Source organism: Zootoca vivipara, chromosome 2, assembly GCF_965207765.1.
Source record: "Zootoca vivipara chromosome 2, rZooViv2.hap1.1, whole genome shotgun sequence".
NCBI classification, from domain to species: Eukaryota; Metazoa; Chordata; class Lepidosauria; order Squamata; family Lacertidae; genus Zootoca; species Zootoca vivipara.
In genome coordinates this window covers 19,576,872-19,602,955 of record NC_142584.1, presented here as the reverse complement: position 1 = coordinate 19,602,955, position 26,084 = coordinate 19,576,872, and the positions used below count along the sequence as shown (strand labels likewise).

At 43.5% G+C, this 26,084-nt stretch overlaps 1 protein-coding gene across 4 annotated transcripts in view; it reads left to right on the top strand.

Annotated features, from left to right (window-relative positions):
- Positions 1-25,218, top strand: part of TEX2 (testis expressed 2) — an 85,822-nt gene extending 60,604 nt beyond the window's left edge. For all 4 annotated transcript variants that reach the window (XM_035103963.3, XM_035103966.3, XM_035103964.3 and 1 more), the window contains exons 5-12: positions 1,003-1,250; positions 2,889-3,035; positions 4,331-4,430; positions 9,310-9,442; positions 14,130-14,255; positions 20,451-20,660; positions 22,209-22,329; positions 23,236-25,218. In XM_035103963.3, the coding sequence (XP_034959854.3) occupies positions 1,003-1,250; positions 2,889-3,035; positions 4,331-4,430; positions 9,310-9,442; positions 14,130-14,255; positions 20,451-20,660; positions 22,209-22,329; positions 23,236-23,358 (1,208 nt within the window). In that variant the 3' untranslated portion in view covers positions 23,359-25,218. The remainder of the gene's footprint in view (positions 1-1,002; positions 1,251-2,888; positions 3,036-4,330; positions 4,431-9,309; positions 9,443-14,129; positions 14,256-20,450; positions 20,661-22,208; positions 22,330-23,235) is intronic.
- Positions 25,219-26,084: the final 866 nt, after the last annotated feature.

Genomic DNA, 26,084 nt, shown 5'->3' with positions numbered 1-26,084 from the left:
CACTCACCCAGGTGTATTAAGCAGAGGAGGAGAATTTTTGCTAAAAATCCATGGGGATAGGTATAGCTTTCTGCTCATTATATAAACCTGACGGGAACCTTTTTCCCATTGTATGGTTAAGTTCTTTAGCATCAGTGCTATTTTTCTAGAAAAAGAGGTGCCGGAACTCACCATGAACACCTCCCTTGTTCTCTTATAATGGCAATGGCGCCCACCTGAGTTTCGGAAAGTTCCGCCTGAAAAAAAAGCCCTGCTTACACAGCATACACTTAAATGTATGTTATCCCCCCCCCCGGGCCAAGAATCCTGGGAACTGTAGTTTATCCCGCACAGAGCTACAGTTCCTAGTATGTTTAACAAACTACAGTTCCCAGTGTTCTTTGGGGGAAGAGACACGCTTTAAATGTTTGGTGTGTATGCAGCCAAAATTGGGTGGACTGTAAGCAGCCATGTTGCAGCTGCAGCTTGACTACCTTTCCCCTGGAAATTCCTCTATTTATGTCTTCCTTCCTTGTGGTTCCCTTCCACATGGCAGTTGCTTCCTGCAATTGCTGTAACCCACCTTGCTGATTTTAAGATAATATGCATGAAAGCTTCTGGAAAAGACTTGCAAGTAACCCCTTTGCTTGACGTTTGCCTTGGAGCACCGTCTGGCACAGCAGTGTGAAAATTCAAAAAATGTTTCACTGACGACTTAATATGAGGAGATGAAGTGAGAGGGGGGTGTCTGCAAACTGCGCCCATGGTTAAATGAAAGCCCATTTTTAATGTACAGAAATTTGGCAGATATTTTTATTGCATCCACTTTCATGGCTGCTAGTGTAAAAAAAAACCAAAAACCAAAAAACCCGATGCTTTTCATCCTGCTCTTCTAAGACTTGCCTTGCAGCCATCGCCTCTCACTAGAATCTTAGCATCTTAAACTCCTGACTTTCATGGTCTTTGAGTTTCTTATTTGATTACTTATTAATGACGGAGGCCTTTTCCCTTCCCGGCCTTTAGGATTCTTGCCAGCACACAGTCGATCCGACAGCCAGTCTGGAGCTCTGACCCGCAGCCGCAGCAGCAGCAAAGGGAGCATCGATGAAATTCTCTCCCAGCCAAAGCAGAAGGAACTGGCGGCCAGCGTGAGACAAAAAATGCTTCTGGATTACAACGTGTATATGGCCAGGTGCATTCCACAAGAACAGACGAGCCCTGTAGCCAGCCCAGTCCAGAGTGCCGACAGCAGCCCTTCAGCTGTGAAGAAGGTGAGGTGTACAAGGATTAACTGATCTGCACTGAAATATTATGGTCACCCTTCAACTTCTGTTGTTTCCAAGAGGTTTCTCTGCATGCTGGTGTTGGGCAGGGTGAGCTTGGCAAGGGCTCAACCCACGTTTAGCGCCATCAGTTTCTGTCTAGTTTGAATCGTGCTGTGCCTTTCCCTAGTGTCTCTGTAGTGCTGCAGCACCCTTGCCCAGTGGCGGAGGAAGAGGAGTGCGGGGGGGAGCGCACTGCCCCTGGCAGCGTGATCTCGATAGGGTGCCTGTCACGCCCCCTCCTGCTCTCTGCCCCCCAGTGCCGGACCATGAAGCTCCGCCACTGCCCTTGCCCATGATGTCTACACCAGTTCTGTTTCTTCCAGAAAAAGAGGTGCCGGAACTCACCATGAACGCCTCCCTTGTTCTCTTATACAGTGGTACCTCGGGTTACAAACACCTCGGGTTAAAAACACCTCGGGTTACAGACTCTGCTAACCCGGAAGTAGTATCGTGGGTTAAGAACTTTACCTCAGGATGAGAACAGAAATCACACGGCAGCGGGGGTAAACCCCATTAGCTAAAGTGGTACCTCAGGTTAAGAACGGACCTCCGGAATGAATTAAGTTCGTAACCAGAGGTACCACTGTAATGGCAATGGTGTCCACCTGAGAGGTGCTAGAACAGAGTTCCAGCTGGAAAAAAAAAGCCATACAGCTTCATGTATGTGGCCAGCCATAGCTTTAAACATCAAGGAGATAAAGAATTGCACAACTTTCGGAAGACACCTGAAGGCAGCCCTGTTTTGGGAAGTTTTTAATGTTAGATGTCTTACGTTTTTATATGTGCAGGAAGCTGCCCAGAGTGGCTGGAGAAACCCAGCCAGATGGGTGGGGCATAAAATAATAATAATAATAATAATAATAATAATAATAATAATAATACATGCCCCCACTAACAATCTACTACTATTATCTGTGTGACTTCAGCCATTCCTCAGGAAGTGTGAGTTGCTTGTGCTTCCTTTCTTTCCCCAGTAATGCGCCACACCCTACATTTTCTCCACCATTAGATGTGTGCTCCCTGCGGTTACCAAAGAAGCATGAGAAAGAAGTGCCGTTAGTACTAAGACGGGAGAAAAGGGATTCTGCTCCCCACATCACGCCTAAGTCTGCTTAGGACAGTCTTGTACAGACAGGGTTACTAGTATTTTATAGACTAGTTCTATTAGCATCTTGGGTTATTGTGCAATTCTGCTGTGTTTGACTAGAGGGGATGGGGGAACAAAAGGAATGTTTGCACAATATAAGAGGCACAGCTTCTCTCCACCCCCTTATTTTCTGTCTCCAGCCTGGTTTCAGGCTACCTTCTTAGTGTTGGCTTTCTTCAAAAAGAAAATAAACTCTGTTGGCACCAGCTCTTCAGCGTTGCTAAAATGACCCCTTGTTTTCAAAGGATTGTCCACATTGGGAAATGCCTTTGAATTATGCCTGTGGAATAAGCTTAACTCGTCGTCGGGAGAGGTTATTGTTAGCCCGTGAAGCCTGCTGTGTAGCTAGCAGCCCAGGGTCAGTGTGGTACATTTTCGATAGCAATGCCAGAGTTGCTGAAAGTAGGGAAATTCTCTCTCTCTCTCTCTCTTACCAGTTGCCATCCGATGCCCATTGTGAAGACGAGAAGCAGGAAGCATGGGTGAACGCCTTGCTGGGAAGAATATTTTGGGATTTCTTGGGAGAAAAGTACTGGTCTGACATGGTGTCCAAGAAGATACAAATGAAGCTCAGCAAAATAAAGGTATGGGCTTTTCCCCCAAGACTTGGCTCTCTTTATTCTAGAATACGGAACGTACTGTGTGGCTCCAGGCTAGCTCAGTAACAAGGGCTACATCCACAGCCCTGCTGCATTCAGATGACTCAACCTCACCCCATCTTGGGAAGTTCCGGGGGGGGGGGGTTCTGCTGGTGAATCCATTGGAGATCCTGTCATTGTCATGGCATACTGTCCCACTGGCAGTAGGCAGTGGGAAGCTGAGGTAGGCCTGCAGGGCCACGAAGAGGAACATCTCTGCCTAATCTGGCCCATCCCCACCCTAGTCTGGTTCAAAGCGGGGCTTGGATTGTTCAGTCTGTATGTTGATTCCCCTCCCACAAATTGAATTTTTTTTTCTCGACCCCTGCACTTACTCACTCCTGCCACTTCTTTTTCCTGGCGTTGCACACCTGAGACACATGCTTTCAGTACCCACCCAATTCCTGTGGCTTTGATCTGTTTTAATTGTGAACTGTTAAATGGTATTAATCTGCCCTGGGACTGGCCGGTGAGGGGCGATTTAACAATGTCGCTCTTTACAATGAAGGATAAAGCAAGGCTTGCCAGCTTTTCTGACCCTTTTGGGAAGTGTAAAACCCTCAGAAATCTGTCTCCAGAAGGGCTTTGCTTCAGTCTTCCTGTCTGTTCCCGAGGGCAAACAAGAGACCAAAGTATTCAGTTCTTTTAACTGATAGTGCAAATAGCATTGTAATAACATTTTATTCCCCTCCGTTATCTTGCAAAGAGCAATAACCTATGTCGGTTATAATGCCTTTTATGGAACCTAAACACAAATGACTACTAAGCCTAGATCCAGCCCAAGGTCTTTGAAACATCACCTTTTGAATATATATATATGGTGGAATTTCAGTATTGTATAGGTTACTACTTAAACAACAACAACGACAGAATCCCCATAGTGATTATCCTGAGTTTGCATTCTTAAGAATGTAAGCAAGAAGTGAATTCCTATAAGGGATAAAAGTCTATCTAGTGAAGCGTTCTATACAGGCAGTGTGTGGCTACCAGAAATAATATGATTATATTAAAATTTATATTCTGTTGTTCCACACAATGGTGCCCAATGTGGCCCCCGGCACCAGTCTTCAGCCTACCCCTGCTTTTAAGAAACCTTCTCCATATCTTCCCAATACTTCAGCTCCAGTTACACTTAACAAGGAAGTCAGATTAGTAAACCCTATTGAACACAATAGGACTTAATTTCTGGATACGGCATGTACTTTAATGCTTTAAAGAGACTCTCTTTTTCATTTATTCAGTTGCCGTATTTCATGAATGAACTAACACTAACTGAACTGGACATGGGAATTGCCATGCCGAAAATCCTTCAAGCCTGCAAACCTGCCATTGATTATAAAGGTAACCTATCAGATTTTTAACCTTGTAGATTGTTTTGATAGCACAACTATCCTATGATGTTCCCACCAAACAATTGATGGGGTGCAGAGGGATTGCATAGGGATAGCCATGCTAGTAAATGCTACTTTACTTTCTGTTTTTTATGTAATAACATTTGTATGGCAATTCGTTTTACTTGTTTTTATAGCCTTTTTACCATTTATCATTGAATGGAAAGATTTGTGCTTTTGAATCTTAAAGTTTATACACACATGCATTCAGAATGGGGAATTCTTCCCAGAAAAGATGATTCTTAACGGTTCTGGAGAAATAAGTTCCAAGATCACAGAAATGTAGAGTTGGAAGGGCCCACGAGGATCATGTAGTCCAGGCACCCCCCAAACTGCAGCCCTCCAGATGTTTTGGCCTACAACTCCCATAATCCCTAGCTAACAGGACCAGTGGTCAGGGATGATGGGAATTGTAGTCCAAAACTTCTGGAGGGCCGAAGTTTGGGGATGCCTGATGTAGTCCAATCCCCTGCAGTTCAGGAATCTTTCAAGAAAAAACAGTGGTACCTCTAGTTACGAACTTAATTTGTTCCGTTCTTAACCTGAAACTGTTCTTAGCTAGAGGCATGCTTTCGCTAATGGGGCCTCTTGCTGCCGCTGTGCCGCCGGCGCATGATTTCCGTTCTCATCCTGGGGCAAAGTTCTCAACTCAAGGTACCGTAACTCTTCCAGGTTAGCGGAGTTTGTAACCTGAAGCGTTTGTAACCTGAGGCATTTGTAACTCGAGGTACCACTGTAAACAACTATCTGACTTTTAGAAGACATCTGAAGGCAGCCCTGTATTGGGAATTTTTTTATGTCTGATGTTTTACCATTTTTGATGTGCTGTAAGCCACCCAAATGCGACGCGGGTGGTGCTGTGGTCTAAACCACTGAGCCACTTGGGCTTGCCGATCGGAAGGTCAGCGGTTCGAATCTTCGCAACGGGGTTAGCTCCCGTTCCTCAGTCCCAGCTCCTGCCAACCTAGCAGTTCGAAAGCATGCCAAAAGTGCAAGTAGATTAATAGGTACCGCTCCGGCAGGAGGGTAAACGGTGTTTCCGTGTGCTGCTCTGGTTTCGCCAGAAGCGGCTTAGTCATGCTGGCCACATGACCCAGAAAAATTGTCTGCGGACAAACGCCGGCTCCCTCGGCCAATAAAGTGAGATGAGCGCGGCAACCCCAGAGTCGTTCGCGAGTGCACTTAACTGTCAGGGGTCTTTTACCTTTACCTTTAAGCTGCCCAGAGTGGCTGGGGAAACCCAGCAAGATGGGCAGGGTATAAATAATAAAGTTGCTATTACTGTTATTATTTCACCCATGACCCTGAGGTTAAGAATCTCGTGCTCTTCCAGCTGAACATGACCCTTGCAGGGAAGGCCTGTAGATGAAGATGATATCATAGGAGTCTGCTTGGAATGATTTCAATCTCTTTTTGTTAGCAATGAAGTAGAACGCTAACAATAATACGTATTTAACTTCTAGATAGTATGTCTTTGCCTGAATTTTAGTGCTTAAAGAAATGTGTTTGTTTTGTCTTGTGTGCTCTCTAGTTATGTATGCTAAAACCTTTCCAAATCAAGAAAAAAGCTAAACAAAATAAAATGTAATCCGACCCAATAGTATAGGACAAAACAAACAAAAACCATGTCTAAAGTATGGAAAGCAGTGGCACTGTCATGCTTTAGCTCTCAGACAGTTGTCTGTCACCAGCCAGTGATTTCTAAGGTTGCGTTTTTGTAAAAGAATATAACATGCGGGGGTGGGGCTATGTTGCACAGCACATCTGGGTTTTTTTTTTATCCCCTCTGGTGTTTCTGATATTTGAAAACTTTGGATTTGTGCTTTGCAGAGGGAAATATCCATAGTATCCGCTGAATTTGTTGATTCATTATATTGTTGTTTTTAAAAAGAATTGTTGGTATTTGGAGCATGCTGACTCACTGATTACATAAGTGGGAGCTTAAGGCTACAGATACATGTGGAATCTGACTGTTTCTGGTGCCCTTTCATTTCACCAGTTGAAACCAAAGGGGAAAGTTCTGTCCATTTGCGGGAAGATAAATGGGAATTATTCATACTCTCCTATTTCAAATTCCAAGCTTTTTATAAGTAATTAGTAAGACTGGCTGTTTGGAAAGCCACTTCCTCTTCCCATGCTGCTCTTTTCAGACTGCTAAGTTTCTACATCTGAAATAACAGGCATGAACGCACAATGACAAAGAAAACGTAGCTTATTGTTTTCATGGGCTCTTAACTGTTCCCACACTGTTTTTGCAAGATGCTGTTTGCTGGGGCTTATTGGAAGAAAATTGGGTTTTTCAAAGACAAACCTCATTTTTCCATGCAGGGGAAATACTGTATTGTGCTTATGATTCAGTGTGTTCATTGTTAAGATTAAACTGGTTTTTGCATTGGGAATAAACTGTTCCATCTTGCAGAGGAATTCTCTGACTCCTCTTGAACTGCTTAGGTGATTACCTAGAGTTGGCATTGCAGAATATGCCTGTCACTGCCTATCAAGTCCTTTGAAGAAGTGGAATGTTGAAAAATCTTTAAGAAACTTAATTTCAAATATAATGTGCCGAAGGGAAATACTTTGATTCTTAGAAATTCTGAGTGGATGCTAAATCTCTTTCAGCCTGTTCATCCGTGCCCCCTTAAATGTTTGTTCTATTTTTTTCGTGTTTATTGATTATTTAGAAAGCTTGTTTCAGCAAATGAAAGAGATGCCTCCTTCTCCTGAATTGCAGGAGGAAGGCTGCTATTCCTTGGTAGGCCGCTACTTGTTAGAGAGCTTATTGTCTCTTCTTAGGTATTCAATTTAGACGGAAAAGGAGAAGACATTTGCCCAACTTGCAGAAGTCTCTGCAGGATAATTTTAAACTGTAAAATTGCAGCATACTGAAGATTAAAGATGCTATGGTGATCTGGCAAGTTTGATTTCTAGCACTTGTTTTGCAGTTCTTCTGATGTTGCTGATGATTCTGAACTCGTCTGCCGTCTTTATCCAAACAGAGACAGTGTGATGTAGTGGTTAGAACAGCTTGATGTCCTCCCTATGTGACTGAACCAACAACTCCCACCATCCCTGACCATCAGCAATGCTGGCTGGGACTAATGGGAGCATAGCCTATAGGTTAGCGTGAAAGGCATAGACTAGAAAGACATGGGTTCATATCCCACACTTATCCCTTGTTCAGCCTACCACTAAGGGTTTTTGTGGTGATAAAAAGGACACAGGATGATGTTCACCAGCCTGAGCTACTTGGAGCAGGTTTAGATTTGAAACAAATTGAGTGGGAAAATAATTACTTTTGGCTGGGTGTGCAAAACATTGTGCCAGCTAGCACAACCTACTGAAATTGGAACAGTCTCTGCATTTGAATGTGGGTGCCATTGTGCAGACAGATCTGGACCTGAAATTCATGGAAAGCTATCCTCTTGCAGTCAGAGATGTGGATGCTTTTTAACCTTTGGCCTTCATCATCAGCTTGTATACTCTTCAAGGCCAAGAACACACTTCCTCCCACTTCATCGTAAACATCAACGTTGCATAAGCTCTGAGATGCTCCTCCTTTTCATCTTCCTTCATTAGCAAGGCAGGAACAAAGTTCCAAGCCTGTTAAACGGCCGTTTATCTCTCTGCCTCGCAGATGTTCTCTCAAACTTCCTCCTTTCATAATTGCGGGATGTTGCGCGGAGGAACAGAGCGCTTCACGTGCAAGCCGTTCTGCAGATCATTTCCCATTACTCATATGTCGCGAACAAACAAATGCCCACGTGAAGGGAATGGCAATTAAGACCATTGCCGATGCTTCCACGTTTTATGACCTGGATCCAAAGGTCGGTCAGTCGGTAGCTCTGCACATGCAGCTGGTCTTCAGAGTTTTCTGCTTCTGTCGCTGCCCCCTTCCCCATTGCACTTCCTGGCAAGCTGCTCCAAGCCCAGGGGGCCTTGATCAGAGCAGTCTCTCCAGTGGAGTGCAAGCAGCTGGAGCCGAGGGCACAAGTGGTAGCCGAGAGCTGGGTGCCTTTTTTATTCTTAGCCAGTATCTATAGAACTACTTTCAGTGGCAGTATTCTTAATTGTTTATTTCTGCAAAGGCAGTCCATATAAAGTCCAGTGGAATGTAGGTTGTCACTTCGGTTCACAGCACAATACAGCTGCAGATCACATGCCTTTGTGGGGTGTTCCTTCTTAATCAGCTGATGTGCAGAGATTGAGCTGCGCAGGTACACATATGAAGACCTCACAGGACCTTTTGTTAATCTTTAGGACAGGGACGGGGAACCCTTTTTCGGACTATGGCCTCCCCATCATCCTATGCTGTTGGTCATGCTGGCTGGGGCTGGCAGAAGTTGAGAGTGCGGCAACATCCGGAGGGCTGCTGGTTCCCCACCCCTGTTTTAGGAGTCCCCACCCCTAAATTATGCCTGTGCAACTTGCAGCAGCGGTAGACTTTCCTAAGATGCCGAGGAAAGCTGGTTCCTCTTTACTGGGCCACCTTCTGTGTTGCAAGAGGGGAACTGCCTTCTCTTCCCGACCGAAGTTAGTCCAATTAAAAACACAGTTGTGGTTTGCTGGCACCAGCATGTGGAATACTATTAAAAGCCCTTAACATTTCTAGATTCTGTGACTTGCAGAGTACTGCCCCTGTATCATGTTGGTAAGTTGCTCTTTGACTAGTTGCTTAAGCTTAAGTTGCTGCTTGACTAGTCGTGATACTGTTGGCCTGCCGTAAAGCTAGAGGTTTGAAAAAAGAGGCAGGGATCAATCTCTCTCTGTGTGTGGCAGCGTGTGGTAGTTTCAGTCATACCTAAAATGTTGCTTTCCCCCAACAATTCTAGGGCTTTGGATTGACTTGGAAATATCTTACAGTGGATCTTTTCTAATGACCCTGGAGACCAAAATGAATTTGACCAAACTTGGAAAGGAACCTTTAGGTGAAGCACTGAAAGTTGGAGAAATTGGCAAAGAAGGGTAAGGAATTTTTTTCTACTATTTTGGTGGTTTTTTTAAGTGCAGAAAGCTCTTCATAAAACTCTGTAATAGAAACTAGATAGTGTTTGAAAGAACTGATAAGTCTGGAGTTATTTCTTTATAATGCATAACTGATTACAGTTTGGGGGAAGCTGTCGCACTATGCTAAAACTGATCTCAAAAGTAAGGGGGGGATTAGTCAGCCAGTCTAGGAACCACCTGCAGACTGATGATCAGGTGGCTATGAATAACAACTTCAAAGTTAGCTGTAAAGGTAAAGGTACCCCTGACCATTAGGTCTAGTCGTGGACAACTCTGGGGTTGCGGCGCTCATCTTGCTCTACAGGCCGAGGAGCCCGGAGTTTGTCCTCAGACAGCTTCTGGGTCATGGGACCAGCATGACTAAGCTGCTTCTGGAGAAACCAGAGCAGCACACGGAAACGCCGTTTACCTTCCTGCTGGAGCGGTACCTATTAATCTACTTGCACTTTGGCGTGCTTTCGAACTGCTAGGTTGGGAGGAGCTGGGACCGAGCAATAAGAGCTCACCCCATCGCAGGGATTCGAACTGCCAACCTTCTGATCAGCAAGCCCTAGGCTCTGTGGTTTAGACCACAGCACCACCCGTGTCCCCGGTCCACCCACGTAATAGCAATGTACTGGACAGAGATTATTCTGGAAATAGATTTTTTCTTTAATTTCTAGCTTCTCTATCCCAAGCAGGGCCGGGTTTAGGTTTGATGAGGCCCTAAGCTACTGAAGGTAATGGGGCCTTTTATATGTCCAGCTGTCCTTTGTCAACAACAAATTGTCACTGTTTTTTGTGTTGAATACTGTATATACTATATGGTAATTTATGGACCTAATAGGTCTCTAAAGCCATTTGCACATAACAAAATATGTATTTTATCACATTGGCTTTATTTTATTTGTTTTTTATCTTGTATTTTGGAAATGTACATCCAGGGTTTTTTCCTTTAATTTTTTTGAGGGGCCCCAAGAGAGCGGGGCCCCAAGCTTATACATAAATCCGGCACTGATCCCAAGTAGGAATGGAGGGGGGCAGAAGGGGAACAATACAAATTTTATGTATCAGTGCTAAATAAAAAGCTGGTTGCAAGCAATAAATGAACTGAGAGAAAAATCATAACTTTTGTAAACCTTTTAAACCAGAGGTAGCTAATGTAATGCTCTCCAGAGACTACAACTCCTGCCAGCATCAGGCAGCATAGTCGGTGGTCCAACATCCAAAGGGCACCACTTTGGCTACTTCTGTTTAAAACAGCTGTGTCTCTGTGCACAGTGCAGGAGAATAGAGAAACAGCAGTCATTATATGCCAAGAGCACAGAAACACCTATTATATAAGTAAAAAATTATAATCGGTGGGCATATGTATGTTTTTAGTAAGACCAAAGGAAGAGAGGTCATATCTATGCTAGAACCGGGTCTAAATTCCCAGCTTTTCGGCTTGCATTATTCTTCCCCGTTGATTTCACATCATTATATTGTGGCTGGCGGGCATCTCCTCTCTGCACAGATACAAGACCCCAGTGGTTCTCTCCCAGGTATTGGTTAAATCCCCTTATACCTATCAATATTTTGTCTAATATTAATAGTTTTACTCGTGTACATTGATGCAGTTTTGGAAACCCAAGTATCCGATACTGCGTCAAATGTTCAAGTGTTGCTGCATGGTCTAACCTGCATTAAAAAGGGCTTTGCTTAAATGTCAGCTGGCTGGTACTGTTTGCTTTATGTTGGCCAAACAGAGCCCCTCCTAGGTAAAGGTAGCTTGCATTTTCTCCATACTGTATCTTCTCTAACTTGTATTTGTTTATTTTTGGTTTTCTTCCCCCTTTCATTTCTTTTCCTTTTTTTGGTAATATTTGGATTCGTCAATCTGTGGATTTGTTTTGATCTGGTGAGTGGTATTTGTCACATCATCTCATCCCTTGTGGAGTGCTCATTCTGTTTGTGCTGAGACCATCCAAAGGGCTTTTTTTGGCTGGAAATACGGGGCAATGCTATTGCAAGTTGTTAGCCCCCTTCGGTAACTGAAGCCACCTGGCTCTTTAAGGTTTTTGCTTTTATCTTAACAAAACCTTGGCATGGAGTTTCATTGAAGTTAATATCTGTCTTTAACCCCCTACCCTAGCTACCTATCAAGGCTGAATTCTTTCTACTCTTTAAATTTGCTTGAAGGTGCTCTCTAACTTTTCTTCTGTGTTTGCTCCTTAAGTGATTCTAGCTGGAATCACTGGAATGACTTCTGGGCTAGTTGAGCGAGAGGAAACACTCTCTTGTGCTTCCCCAGTTGCCTTGGAATGTTTAAAGCTGGGCTTAGGGAAGGATGTGTGTGCCCTCTTTGCATTTGGAGGCAAGCATCTCTCCAGCAGGAGTAGCACAACTTCCATTTTTTTAAATACAGCTGTTTGCTAATTTCCATTTGGTCTTTACAGCTCCATAGAATCAATAAACTGCAACATTCCTCCATTGTGGGGTTGTCCCACCTAACTCTGCCCATCCTGCAGTCGGGGGGAAACTAACAGTAAAAACTGTTTTCAAAGTCTCCCTCTTGAAGCTTGATAGGCCTTCATCCTCACGTGTATATTCAGCCGTTATTGCACTATAGCCAGCACATGTTGCAGTGAAAGGGTAATTACTCGAGAACTTATCCTTTAACTATCTGGCTTACTCCAGGATTGTTTTATATAGCTGCAGATATTCTATAGAAGATGATGTGGGAAGTTGAAAAGAGGATCTGGTTTCCAGCTGAGCTTGGTTTTGTTGACTAAGTATTGCAGACTAAGGCTGTGCATTCAAATTACCATGAACACACATTCATTTTTGTCTCACCGGTTTTCCCAAGGAGCTCAAGGTACAGTGGTACCTCTACTTACGAATAACTCTACTTACGAATGGAGCTCCGTCCGCCATCTTGGATGTGGTTTAGATAGGATTTTTTCTACTTACGAATTTTTAGATAGGGTTGCTTCTACTTACGAATTCTTTCTCCCAATGCATTCCTATGGGGTTCGACTTACAATTTTTTTCGACTTACGAATGTGCATTCGGAATGCATTAAATTCGTAAGTAGAGATACCACTGTAATGGCTATCTAGAAAAATTGACAGGATGGTACTGATGGCCAGCTTCTCCATGTTACTTCCTGAACACTAAGTTTCTTCTTGCAGATAGCCCTCTTGTATTCTGTTTTTGTCTGGTAGCTGGTGACTAAGAAAAATCTGAGTTTACTGTTAGGACAGGGCTTTGGAAAGGAATGTCCACTTGAGAACATGCAACTTGCATGTGAAATGGCCATAGCAGATTATTACACCGATTACGGAGAAATTGCCGGTTAGGGCTCTTTGGATTACCATCTAGGTTTTGTTCCATATACGTATTGTTTTTAGTAATTCTGGGTTAGTTGGCAGTTCTGCAATCATAACATTAGAGCAGGCATCCCCAAACTTCGGCCCTCCAGATGTTTTGGACTACAGTTCCCATCTTCCCCGACCACTGGTCCTGTTAGCTAGGGATCATGGGAGTTGTAGGCCAAAACATCTGGAGGGCCGCAGTTTGGGGATGCCTGCATTAGGGCCTGGGTCTTCTCTCCTGCTGGGAACCCCGCAAGACATACTGCATTTGAATACTTATAGAGACTTTTAACAAGATGCATTGCCTAGACTTTACCCTATATTGTTTCAGGCCTTCTTAATACAGGTGAAACTCGGAAAATTAGAGTATCGTCGAAAAGTGCATTAATTTCAGTAATGCAACTTAAAAGATGAAACCAATATATGAGATAGATGCATGACATGCAAACCAAGATATGTCAAGCCTTTATTTGTTGTAATTGTAATTATTTGTCGTTAGGCGGGTCAATTATAAATGGAATGTAATTAATGAAATGTAATAGCGATGTTTATTTTTGTATTATTGTAACTATTTGTTTTATTACTGTGGAATTTCCAAAAGAAAGCATTTGTAAAAATTAAAATTAAAATAAAAAATAATAAGTTGCATTACTGAAATAAATGCACTTTTCGATGATATTCTAATTTTCCGAGTTTCACCTGTGTGCCAGCTTTACTTTGACTCTAAGACCATCACTGCCTGTACTGCTACTTGCCAAATGTCTTGTCTAAAACACTTCTAACTCTGTTGCTACCGGCAACTATTATGATAGGTAGATGCGGCTCAGCTATGTGTGCAGGAGGCAATAAGAGGAAAATTATATGATACGGTGGCAAGACAATCACTCCTGGAAGCGCATGGTGCTCACAAAAGCAACCCTCAAGTTTCATACAGAAACCCATTTCACTTCCCAAGCATGTCTCATCCGGTCAAAAAATTGTGCTTAGTCAAAGTGCTCATCCTAGTTTCGTATTATAATTGTTTGCATTGCATTTAATTGTCATGAGAGACACTTTTGCAGAAATGTATCTTCACCTTCCATTTGACTGCATGGGAGCAGCTCACACACGCTTCTGTTCATTTTAAGCTAGGCTCTGCACAGCTGTGTTGGAGTAAATAATTATTGTATAAATAAAGCATGGTGCGGCGCACATTTTTAACTAGGGAAACAGGAAGATGTATAGTCTAGACATGCAAGGAGCAAAAATCCTGTTTCCAACCTATGTTAATAAGGTGTCACTTCAAAACTGAAATGTGTCCTCCTTTTCAGTTTCAGGCCAAGGGCATATTGCCTTGCAGACAGCGATGAAGAATCTTCTAGTGCTGGCTCCTCAGATGAAGATGATGCTGCAGAAGCAACAGGGAGCGAGAAACCTCTAGTGCCAGGAGGAGAAGGGTGAGTTAGTCTGTGGCTTGGACCACAAGGAGATGGTTCGTTCTGTTTTTGTGTTGAGCATATTACTAGTATTCCCTAGGTTAAGAGTGCGCATCAACAAGTGTTACAGCCAGACTAGGTTGTGTTCATTGGATTTGGACAATCTCAAATCTCCAGCTGAATTGGGTCACTTTGAAATGATACGGGGCTTGTCTGAAACAAAAGCGGCTCTCTCTGAAGCACCCAGAACCAAAACAGGGACCTCTGAAATAATTGGGACACTTCAGACATGCAGAAATTGGGGGGAGGGAGAGATACTGTAGGCGGGTTTCACCACCAGAAGGCCCTCAGATCTGGATCTCAAAACAAAGTGATCATACCTGAAGGAGCATGTCCACCCACATCTTTCAGCCTGAGATACAGCTCCGAGGGCCTTTGGGCTGTTCCCTCACTGGGAGAAGTAAGGTTACAGGGAACCAGGCCGAGGGCCTTCTCGGTAGTGGCACCCGCCTGGTGGAACGCCCTCCCATCAGATGTCAAGGAGATGAGTAACTATATAACCTTTGGAAGACATCTGAAGGCAGGCCTTTATAGAGAAGTTTTTAATGTTGGATGTCTTATTATGTTTTAATGTCTTGGAAGCCACCCAAAGTGGCAGGGAAACCCCAGCCAGGTAGGCAGCATATACATAATAAATTATTATTATTGTTGTTGTTATTGTTATTGTTATCATCATCATCAGGGGACTTGAGAGAAAATATTATAATGTCTGGGAACTTACAGTACATAGATTAGGTAGGTAAAGGGAAGCAAAAGGGGGACATGAGAGAGGTCCTCCTTTCCTCCTTTTTAAAATAAGAGTCATCCACTGAGGCTGAATGGTTGGAGAGTGAAGGAGATTGCTGTTGCTTTCATGTCCAGCTTGCGGGCTTTGCATGGGCATCTGGTAGGCCACTGTGGAAAGCTAAAAGAGAAAGGTAAAGGACCCCTGGATGGTTAAGTCCAGTCAAAGGTGAGCCGGCGTTTGTCCACAGACAGCTTTCCGGATCATGTGGCCAGCATGACTAACCACTTCTGGCGCAACGGAACACTGTGACAGAAACCAGAGCGCACAGAAACGCTGTTGATCTTCCCGCCGCAGCTGTTCTTATTTATCTACTTGTACTGGCGTGCTTTCAAACTTATAGGTTGGCAGGAGCTGGGACAGAGCAACAGGAGCTCACCCCGTCGCAGGAATTCGAACCACCAACATTCTGATTGGCAAGCCCAAGAGGCTCAGTGGTTTTTAGATCACAGTGCCACCCGCATCCTCCGACTGTGGAAAACAGGATGCTGGGCTACATTGGCTTTTGGTCTGATCCGGCGAGGCTGCTTTTTTATGTTCAGCCAATATCTGTTGCCATTGAAAAGCTTTCAAACTATTCAACTGGTTTGTATACACAAGAAGTCACTTGAAAGGTCCTTACTGTCTAGGCAATAGTGATGCAACTGAATGTAATGATAGCTTCCATAGCTTCCCCCCCTCTTGAGCAAGTGAAGGTGGCCTTGAGCATTCCCAGTAATGGCAGTGGAATGTAGAAGTGACTCCCATTTTTCCTCTTCCCTCGGTTCTTGTGTAACGCACTCAATTATCGCCCAAGCATCTCTCATGGTGTGAATTGAGAGGGCCTACAGTGACTCCAGGACATCTTAATTCCTCTGCTGGTGGAAGGAATGGCTGATCTTGGGTGGGATGCGAATGCCTCCTGTCAATGGAAGCTTTGGAAAGTAATTTGTGGTGAAGGGAGGGAGGTTAAAAAGGACCTCTGGCACAGCTTGGGTGGGGAGGGGAGTAGAGATTGTTCCAGCTGGTAAGCTGAAATGCTTACCCTGAGGGGGGCGATCACTTTAGTATGACATTGAATCCCCCCCCCCCCGGACTATGAGTTGCTCATGTAAAAGGAAAGTTGCTGCATTTCCCCACAACCTAAAGTTGCCATCAGAACGCCAGAGGTTGTGTTTTGACACAGAGGCTGAATATGGGATTAGCCCCACTAGAAGTATAACGTTTGATCTAGCGAACCTAAAAGAAACCTGCTCTCAAAGCCGCAGAGACCCTGGAGGCAACTGGTGTGTGCTTCTTCCCACCAAACTGTATCAGTCTTCTCATGTGGAATAAGATCCTTGGCTGGTGCAAATAAATTATGTACATCACACGTACTAAATCTGGTCCATATGCATATCCATAGAAGATGAAGTGAATGGGTAGCATCATCGGGCTATTAATGGGTTCTGAGAGCCACCTTTGCTGCGAGCCACAATTCTGTACATCTGGGGATATAAGCGCAATTTGCCTGATATGCCAAAAATTGCACTGTCGCAGGTTCTGGGCAGCAGTAAGATTCTCATTGTCCCTTTTTTGCATAGAAAAGTCCTATTTTACAATCATAGGAAGTCAGGCCATTGGTCTTGTCAGTTGAGTGCTGTCGCTGGGAAAGGTAATAATATCTGCAGGCTTGGGAAAGAACTCCATATGCTTTGAGCATCTCTCCAGACACTTCTGTCTCCCTGTGTGTGTGTGTTTGCGCGCCCACGCATGTTAAGAAGGTGACGAATAAATTGCCATTCATTATGCTAGTTCATGTTACAATGAACACATTTAGCGGTTAAAAATAGCCGACTGCCATGCATCCAGTGCCATCTGGAAGGGAGAAACATTTTGGGTGAATGAAAGATACTTGCTAAACTTTTGTGACTAGGAAGGTGTTTTTGCAGGCTTTGTGGTGATGTCTCTGGGTGCGTACTGAAGAAATCTTGTTGTTGTTGTTGTTGTTGCTGACGACGACTAGCATGTAGATTTATGCAGCATCTCAAGTCAATCATAAATAATGTAGTAGAATGTAGTAAATTTTCCAGATGATGGAAATTCCAGAAATTGCTGCCTATATTGCTGTGCCACATGCAGGTCGTCATTAGCTCTGCAGGCATGGCCAAACTTGGCCCTCCAGGTGTTTTGGGACTACAACTCCCATCATCCCTAGCTAACAGGACCAGTGGTTAGGGATGATGGGAATTGTAGTCCCAAAACATTTGGAGGGCCAAGTTTGGCCATGCCTGAGCTATAGGAACAGTAAATTTGTGTTGCTGCTTGCTTAGGCTAATGAATTGCTCCTTGCTTAGGCTCTGCCTCTGCCACCTTCGCTGCATGTTCTTGGCTAAAAAAACTTTCTGAATAACAACATCTATATTTTCATGCTACTTGAGAACAATCTCATACATGTAGGTCATTTATTAGCACTGTTTTCACACCACAGAGGCATGGGGCTTCCATCTTCTTAAAAAACATCAGGACCTCTTTTTAATCCCATTTGCACCCACGTTTTACAGCGGAACCTCGGGTTGCGGACATAATCCGTGACAGAGGCACGTCCGCAGCGTTCGTAACCTGCAGCGCTGCGTCTGTGCACGTGTGTGGCGCAATTTGGTGCTTCTGCGCATGCGCGAGCGGCGACACCTGGAAGTAACCCTTTCTGGTACTTCTGGGTTTCCTGCAGTCCATAACCTGAAAATGCGTAACCTGGAGCGTCTGTAACCTGAGGTACCACTGTGATTTAATTTTTATTTCATTTCTAAAATGTGTATCCCTTTTTTTTAACTCTCTGCAATCTCAAAGCAGCTAAGACTCAAACATAACAACAAAACACTAAAGAATCAATATCCAGTTAAGAACAGTAGCACAACAAACAGAAATCCATAACATTGACAAAGATGGACCAGAAAGCAGCCATCGTAAAGCTCTCTTAAAGCAAAGCCATTTAGCAGTCCTTAAACAGCTGCCTCCCTAAATCCCTAAAATGTCCCTCTTACTCTCCTGAGGTTTGAAAGTAGTTGTGACAATGCATTGAAAACTGTTGTAAAGGGGGAATTGGGGGAGGGGGAGGAAATAGTACGCAGGAGTTTTAAAAGATGTTCTCTTGCAAAATCCACCAAAATACTCCTTGAGATTGAAAGGACTAACGTGAGCAGCCCTTCAGGCCAAAGCTATTTGGGTGGAGGGTGGTATATAAATTTAATAAATAATGTTAATAACAAACAATTTGGTGAGAATGTAAGCACCCATGATTCACAGTCAGAATCTTTGGGTAGCATCGTGAGGCTTTGTCCTTTCTCCCTTTCTCTCTGTTTTTTGTACTTAAAAAAAATTTAAAAACCTACTTGGGTCACTTTGTCCTCAAGTCCTCTATCATGTCGATTTGCCAAAAGGCATCTCTGTATATTATAATAATAACAACAACAACAACAACAACAATAATTTTATTTATACCCCCCCCTCCCCGGCCAGGGCCGGGCTCAGGGTGGCTAACACCAAATATAAATTACAATAAAATGTAGTAGGAAAAAAAACAGTTAATTAAAATACAGCTTAAAATACATCTTAAAATACAGCTTAAAATGCAGCCTCAATTTAGTAAAGGTAAATGGTAAAGGGACCCTTGACCATTAGGTCCAGTCGTGACCGACTCTGGGGTTGCGCACTCATCTTGCATTATTGGCCGAGGGAGCCGGCGTATAGCTTCCAGGCCATGTGGCCAGCATGACAAAGCCGCTTCTGGTGAACCAGAGCAGCACATGGAAACGCCGTTTACCTTCCCGCTGTAGCGGTTCCTATTTATCTACTTGCATTTTGACGTGCTTTCGAACTGCTAGGTTGGAGTTTAGTAGGAGCCCATAAATCAAGACCATAAAGGGCGGAAACATCAGATATTCACCCAAGCCAGCTGTCCATGCTGGTCCTACATGGGCCAGCAAAAAAGCCAAGGGAAAATTTATATACCAAATCCCATATAAGGGGTCAGAGTGAGTCTAAGCCGAAGGCCAGGCAGAACAGCTCCATCTTGCAGGCCCTGTGGAAAGACGTCAAATCCCGCAGGGCCCTGGTCTCCTGTGACAGAGCATTCCACTAAGTCGGGGCCAGTGCTAAAAAGGCCCTGGCCCTAGTTGAGACCAATCTAACCTCCTTGAGGCTCGGGACCTCCAAAGTGTTATTTATGGGCCTTAAGGTCCTCTGCGGGTGCAAATGCTATGAGGATTTGTGTGCCCTGGCCCTCTTAGGTACCTAGCAGCAACCTCTGGGCCTGTAGCAATTCAACTGTAATGCTACAATGAAAGTCTGCATTTGTGCATTAAAGGGCATACATACCCTGTAAGCAGCCCTGTGATCTTCGGATGAAGGGCAGTATTATCAATTTAATAAATAATAAACTATCCAAGCTTTGTCGTGCATTTTGCTTCTATTCTACTAAAAGGGGATGCAAGAAAGGCAGGCATGCAACTCTCCTTCTCTCTCTCTCTGCCCATAGCAAAGCCAGTATCACAAGTTTTTCAACTGCTGTTGAGGAGTTCCAGCAGCCTGTGTTGTTTGGGCCGCTTACAGCCCTGCAGCAGCAAATTAGTCATCCCTAGCACTAAAGCATAGAAAGCCAACATGGTGACTTCCAGATGTTGTTGGATTCCCAACTCTCACAGTTCCCAATTCCGGGCACCACAATTTAAGAAGGATGTTCACAAGCTGGAACCGTGTGCAGAGGAGGGCGACTAAGATGATCAAGGGTCTGGAAGCTAAGCCTTATGAGGAGCACTTGAAAGAGCTGGATATGCTTAGCCTGGAAAAGAGGAGCCTGAGAGGAGATAGGATAGCCATCTTCAAATATCAGAAGGACTGTCACATGGAGGAGGGAGCATGCTTGTTTTCTCCTGCTCTGGAGGGTAGGACTCGAACCAAGGGCTTCAAGTTGCAAGAAAGTAGATTCCAACTAAACCTTTCTGACTCCAACTAAACCTTTCTGAACTAAAAACTTTCTGATGGTAAGAGCTGTTCGGCGGTGGAACAGACTCCCACAAGAAGTGGTGGACTCTCCTTCCTTGGAGGTTTTTAAGCAGAGGTTGGATGGCCATTTGTCCTGGATGCTTTAGCAGAGATTCCTGCATTGCAGGGGGTTGGACTAGATGACCCTCGGGCCCTTTCCAACTCTAAGATTCTATGATAAGCCACAGCTAACCTAGCTAATGGCCAGGGATGATGGGAGTTGATGTCTGGAAACCTGCAGAGAGCTCTGTGTGAATATTCTATCTACAGCTACAGAATAAGATGAAACGTTGTTTTGTTTTTTAAATTTGAAAAAAAAACCTTCTTTTCCAGGAACCCACTTTGATGCTTTCTTCTTCTCTCTCTTAAAGATATGTTGGGGGGCACCGAACCAGTAAAATAATGAGGTTTGTGGATAAAATCACCAAGTCAAAATACTTCCAGAAAGCAACAGAGACTGAGTTCATCAAAAAAAAGATTGAAGAGGTCTCAAACACTCCACTTTTGCTAACCGTTGAGGTACAAGAATGTAAAGGAACATTAGCAGTTAACATTCCTCCACCTCCCAGCGATCGAATATGGTAAGCGGGAGTCGAGACTTGACTTGAAGCCTTTTCAAGACCTGTGCAATTCATCATTTGTTCCTATGAAGCTACCAGGACAGTGGTTTGATTATTTCTGTGTGTGCTGTGGAAAGAGCTCCTATTTTGCCATTTGTGTCCCCCCCCCCGCTGCCCCCTTTTTGTTTCTCTCATATGAAAGCAAAGAGGGCTGCATATGTGTGCAGCTGAAGGGTTGGTATGCCATAGGATGTCCCATCTTAAGGACTGGCAAGCATTTTTAGGAAGCATTTTGCAAATCCCAAATGTGCATTGTGCCCAGCAACTGAGTCCTACTCAGAGCAGACCCACCTAAGGGGCCATGGCTAAGGTCCATTAATTGCAGTGGGTCTACTCTACCTTAGTTGGATGCAACCCTTTGGTTGTTTCCAGCTCACCTGGGACCAAGTTTAATTGCACGCAATGGTGCTTGCTTCAGAGTGGGTATGTATGGCATTTGCTTTTCCTACAAACTGGGAGCTGCTAACCTGCAGCCTTCCACATATTGTAGGACGCCAGACAGTCCCCATTGGCCCCAGACAGCAGAGCCAGCATTTGGGAATGATGGCAGCTGTAGTCTAGCAACATTTGGAGAGCCACAATGTAGCCCTTTCCAACTCTACAATTCTGTGATTGTATGAAACAGTTTGTTACGATACACAGTCAAACCTTGGTTGTCGAATGTAATCCGTTCTGGAAGCCTGTTCGGCTTCCAAAACATTCGGCAACCGAGGCACGGCTTACGGTTGGTTGCAAGAGCTTCCTGCACGTTGGACGTCCGGCTTTCGAAAACCGGAGCGTTTACTTCCAAGTTTTCAGCATTCAGGAGCCGAAATGTTCGAAAATGGAGCCGTTTGGGAGCCGAGGTTTGACTGTACCCACATTCCGCTTCAGACTGCAGCTGAGACAGGTGCTGTTGTAAAAATAAACAAATGTCTAAATCCATTTTTAAAGCTTTTTGTAGATTTATAATATTTGAAAAGCTGGCAAAAGCTAGCAGTTCTATTAGGGCAGAGAAGCACCAGTGCAAGATTCTCCAGAAATCAAGCAGAATTAGCTTTTCCCAGTTTAGGATGAGGCCCATTGCTGGGAAAAACAAAGTATTGCACAAGATGAGGATCAAGACAGGTGTGGGGAACCTTTGTCCCTGAATTAGAGCAACCTCTATTGTTATGTCTGTAAATTACTGTTATTACTAGCAGCAAAGACTGTTTTACTTGGTACTGGAATTCAGAAGCAATACAAATTGTTAATGAGTCATACCAAGGAAGATCCACATCTTTGTCGTGTTGTAATATGAAGCGAATACACAAGATAACTAGTGTGCTAGCTATATTGTTGGACTTGGACCAGGGAGACATGCATTTAAATCCCAGCTCAACTGTGGATGTCTCAAGATGTCCTTTAGCAAGTATCTGTTTTGGACTTACCTCCCAGGTTGGTAGTTTATGATAAAAGCTGAAGGAGGAATGAGAAGAAGAATGCGATAAACAAGTAAATGCAGTCATACATTCTGTGTTTTCTGTTCAGGTACGGCTTCCGAAGACCACCCTACCTAGAGCTCAAAGCTAGGCCAAAGCTTGGTGAGAGAGAGGTGACTTTGGTTCATGTGACTGAATGGATAGAGAAAAAATTGGAACAAGAATTCCAGGTATATTTCTTCAAAGCTCTTTTCATTGTCACTGGTGTTTTAAGTGTGTCCTTAGATAATTTTGTCTAATTCACAAGGTGAGGAAGCATGGGTTTGTTTGTTTTTGTTTTTTAAGGACTATAAATATCCAACTGAAAATATAATGAAGAAAACCTGCTTTAAATTATTGCACATTGACTTGCTGCCAGCCGCTCAAAACCAGCTCCTGGAGTAAATCTGTAGGAAAAAAATTCCACCTGTAATATTTTTGGTGAAGCAGAAATTATGGGGCCTACATTAGTCCTACTCAGAGTAGACCCACTGAAATGGATGACATAATTCACTTAGGTCCATTAATTTAAATTTGTCAGCTCAGAGTATACAACTTAGTTGGACACAACCCTCTGTCCAAACTTCAGATCAGTGCTGCCTTTGGAAATCTGGGTAGGGGGCATAAGGGGCTTCTGCAGGCAGCAGAGGGAACACTTTAAAACAAACAAACAACAACAACAACACCACACACACACACACAAAACAAAAGGTAAGTTGCTTCATCAAAATTATATGGTTCGAATGATATCTTGTCATCTGAAAACTGAAGTAGCTTTGTCATAAATGACTGGTGTTTCAACTCTGTTTCATAAATTAAAATAAAAAAATTACTGGGGGTTATGTTTGGTTGCTGTATCATACTTGTTTAGTATCATACTTGTTAGACCCACCGATAGGATGCTCTGAAATATTCACAATTTCTAGGTAAAAAAGCAGCAAGCCTATGTTGTGGTTGCTTAAACCCCCTTCGTGCATTAATGCAGTTACTGGGAAACAGGAGACGGACCAAAATGAAGGGAAATTAAGCTTATTTTTGAAGCATATCACTTGCCTGTGTCGTTTGAATTTTCTGATTGGTTTTTTTACACTTTGCAGAAAATTTTTGTCATGCCAAACATGGACGATGTTTATATCCCACTAATGCACTCAGCCATGGATCCCCGTTCATCTGTGTCCCCCCCGAAAGAATCCGTCACAGAAGCTACTGATCAGCCATGAAATGTGAAGACTGCAGTTTACAGTATTAACATATTATGTTTTCATGTGGTTGGGTTTTTTAAAAAAACAACACCGAACTGTTTAGTAGATTTTGTCCTTGTGCCACATTTTATTTTGCTTTCCGAGGAGGATGGCTGTATGCCCATCGTTGCTCCAGTTTGTCCAAGTGTTGCTCCTATCTCCTCTTCTGAACATAAATTCCATTTCTAAAACCAGTCTGTGTCTTTGCAGCAGCTGCTGTTGGGCTTCCAACGCTAGCAGTTAACATGCAGCACCGTTTTGCTGTAAAGGATTTGGAAAATCCCCACCAACTGCAATTGAACCAGGAGCTTTGATGCAAACAGTAGTTGTTCGTGAGCGTGCAATATTGGCAGTGCACACCGAGCATCGATGGCTCATCTTACGCAGCCGCACGAACCTGTCCTCTATAAGGAACAAATTTGCATAACTGGAATACCTCCCCCCTCCCTCCCTCTTTCTCTTTCTCTCAGGCAGTTGGAGGTGTAAAATGAACAGGTATGTTCTTTCACTTCTGCAGTCCAATAGCTTGTGTCAAGCAAATTTTGAACTGTTTTCTGGAGTTAAGAATGTAAATTGGATATACTGTATAGGTGATAATTGTGAAATCACTTCATGTGGATTAGACATAGTAGCTTATTTTTTCATAGAAAATTGTGCTTCTTTTGGAAACAAGTAGCCATATAACACATGCATACAGAAGTGATTAGGGAGGGGATCTAGCGATCCAGAAACGAATTAAAAATAAGGCAAAGCCATGAGACCAAACCATAGTAAGCCTTTTATTTAAGTGAGGTACAATCACCATGGCTTGTGATTCAATACCTGTTGTTAGACATGAACACACGTGGAAATGTCTAATGCTGTCAGTACATGCATGTGTGTACTGAAAATGATTGCTGTTAGCCTGTATGAAGTCATTCAAATTGATTAAATTTGTCTCACATTCCTGTTACTGCGTTTCCTCGTGCATATGATGTCCATGGATATAGTATGGTGGAGCCACCTTTTTTAAAGAGAGGTCAAATCCTGATTGTAACTCATTTGCCATCAAATCATTGTGGGCACCTTTTTAGCCCATCTCGTGAAAATGAGAGCTCAACAGGACTCCAAAGCATTACAACTGATAATGGCCAACATTTAACAACAAATTGCCTTGCTCTTTTTCTTTCTTTCTTTCTTTCTTGTCTTTAGACCATACATGCACATTAAATTGGTAACTATTAACACTACATCATAAATGATCGACACCAGTAACGGAGTGTTTCTTGATATTCAATATTGCCAACTACTTATGTCAAGAGAATGTTAAATTTAGTTTACAAAGCAGGTGAGTTATTCAGCTCACCTTTTAATAGTGTGCTATGCTTTAAGTGATTTTTAAACTTTTTGTATGTTGTGTTCAGTTACTGTGTATAAAACGTTTCATGATTTGTCATCTCTAAATGAAAACTAATTGAGTGGAGTTTTTTTTAAGCAACTTGCCTGAAACATATTTAAAGATAAAAAAGCATTTAATATATTTAAGTTTTCATATTATTTGGACACCTTTATTTTTGTTATGTAAACACCTGTGACCATTCCATTTTGTGTACAGACCCAACTCTTGTTCTCCGTATGGAAACATTTCCCTTTATGAAGTCTGCATGTCTTCTTCACAGTTATTCCCCCCCACCCTGCCCATGTGCAATAACAAAAGTCTAAAGACTAGATGCACTAATTAATATGTAAACAGATACCGAGATTTGACACAAGTGACTTCATTGCACTTCATTAATTGGACTATGTGGTTACAATGGGTTTGCTTTGTTCTCTGAAATAAATTTATCCCATGTCAAAGTACTGATTGAGTGTCATTTCTGAAGTCGTGAAAGGCCGACGGGACGGGACATGGGAGGTCCTGTCCAAAACCTGCTGGCTCTCCAGATTTTGTTGCACCTCCGACTCCCATCAGCCCGAACCAGCATGGGCATTGGTTAGAGATGATGGGAGTTGTGATATAGCAACATATGGAAGACTGGTTTTCCACCCCTGGTGGAAACAACAGCCAGCTAGTTCAGCTATGGATTCAGTCTGCAACTTCTCTCCCCTGTTCCTGGACCCAGAGATCATGGTATCAGAACAGCCTCAACCAATTATAAGCTTGTCAACTGCAGGAGATGCCAGGTCGTAGACACATTCCCATTGCTATTTCTCCCAAGCAAAGTAATCCACACTGTTCTATTAATTTATGAATTCTAAATTATTTACCATCTTGAAAACAGCAGCTGTGAATACAGTGAAGTCCAAGTGGGACTTGCAAGACAGTGTTGCAGTGTTGAATGCTTCTGTTTGGGATTCTAGCCACTTAAGACACACATGCCACTCCCCCCCCCCCCGGTTTGTCAGCAGTCCTTGGCATTTATCTCCTGGATACCTCCATAGGTTTCTACTGGCAGTCTTCAATCTCTGGAGATATTTTAAAATGTCATTTGCTTAGATTTTTCAATAGCGTATTTACGCATGTGTAAAGGTAACCGTTAGGTCCAGTTGCGGACGACTCTGGGGTTGCGCCGCTCATCTCGCTCTACAGGCCAAGGGAGCCAGCATTTGTCCGCAGACAGCTTCCGGGTCATGTGGCCAGCATGACTAAGCTGCTTCTGGCGAACCAGAGCAGTGCACGGAAACGCCGTTTACCTTCCCACCAGAGCGGTACCTATTTATCTACT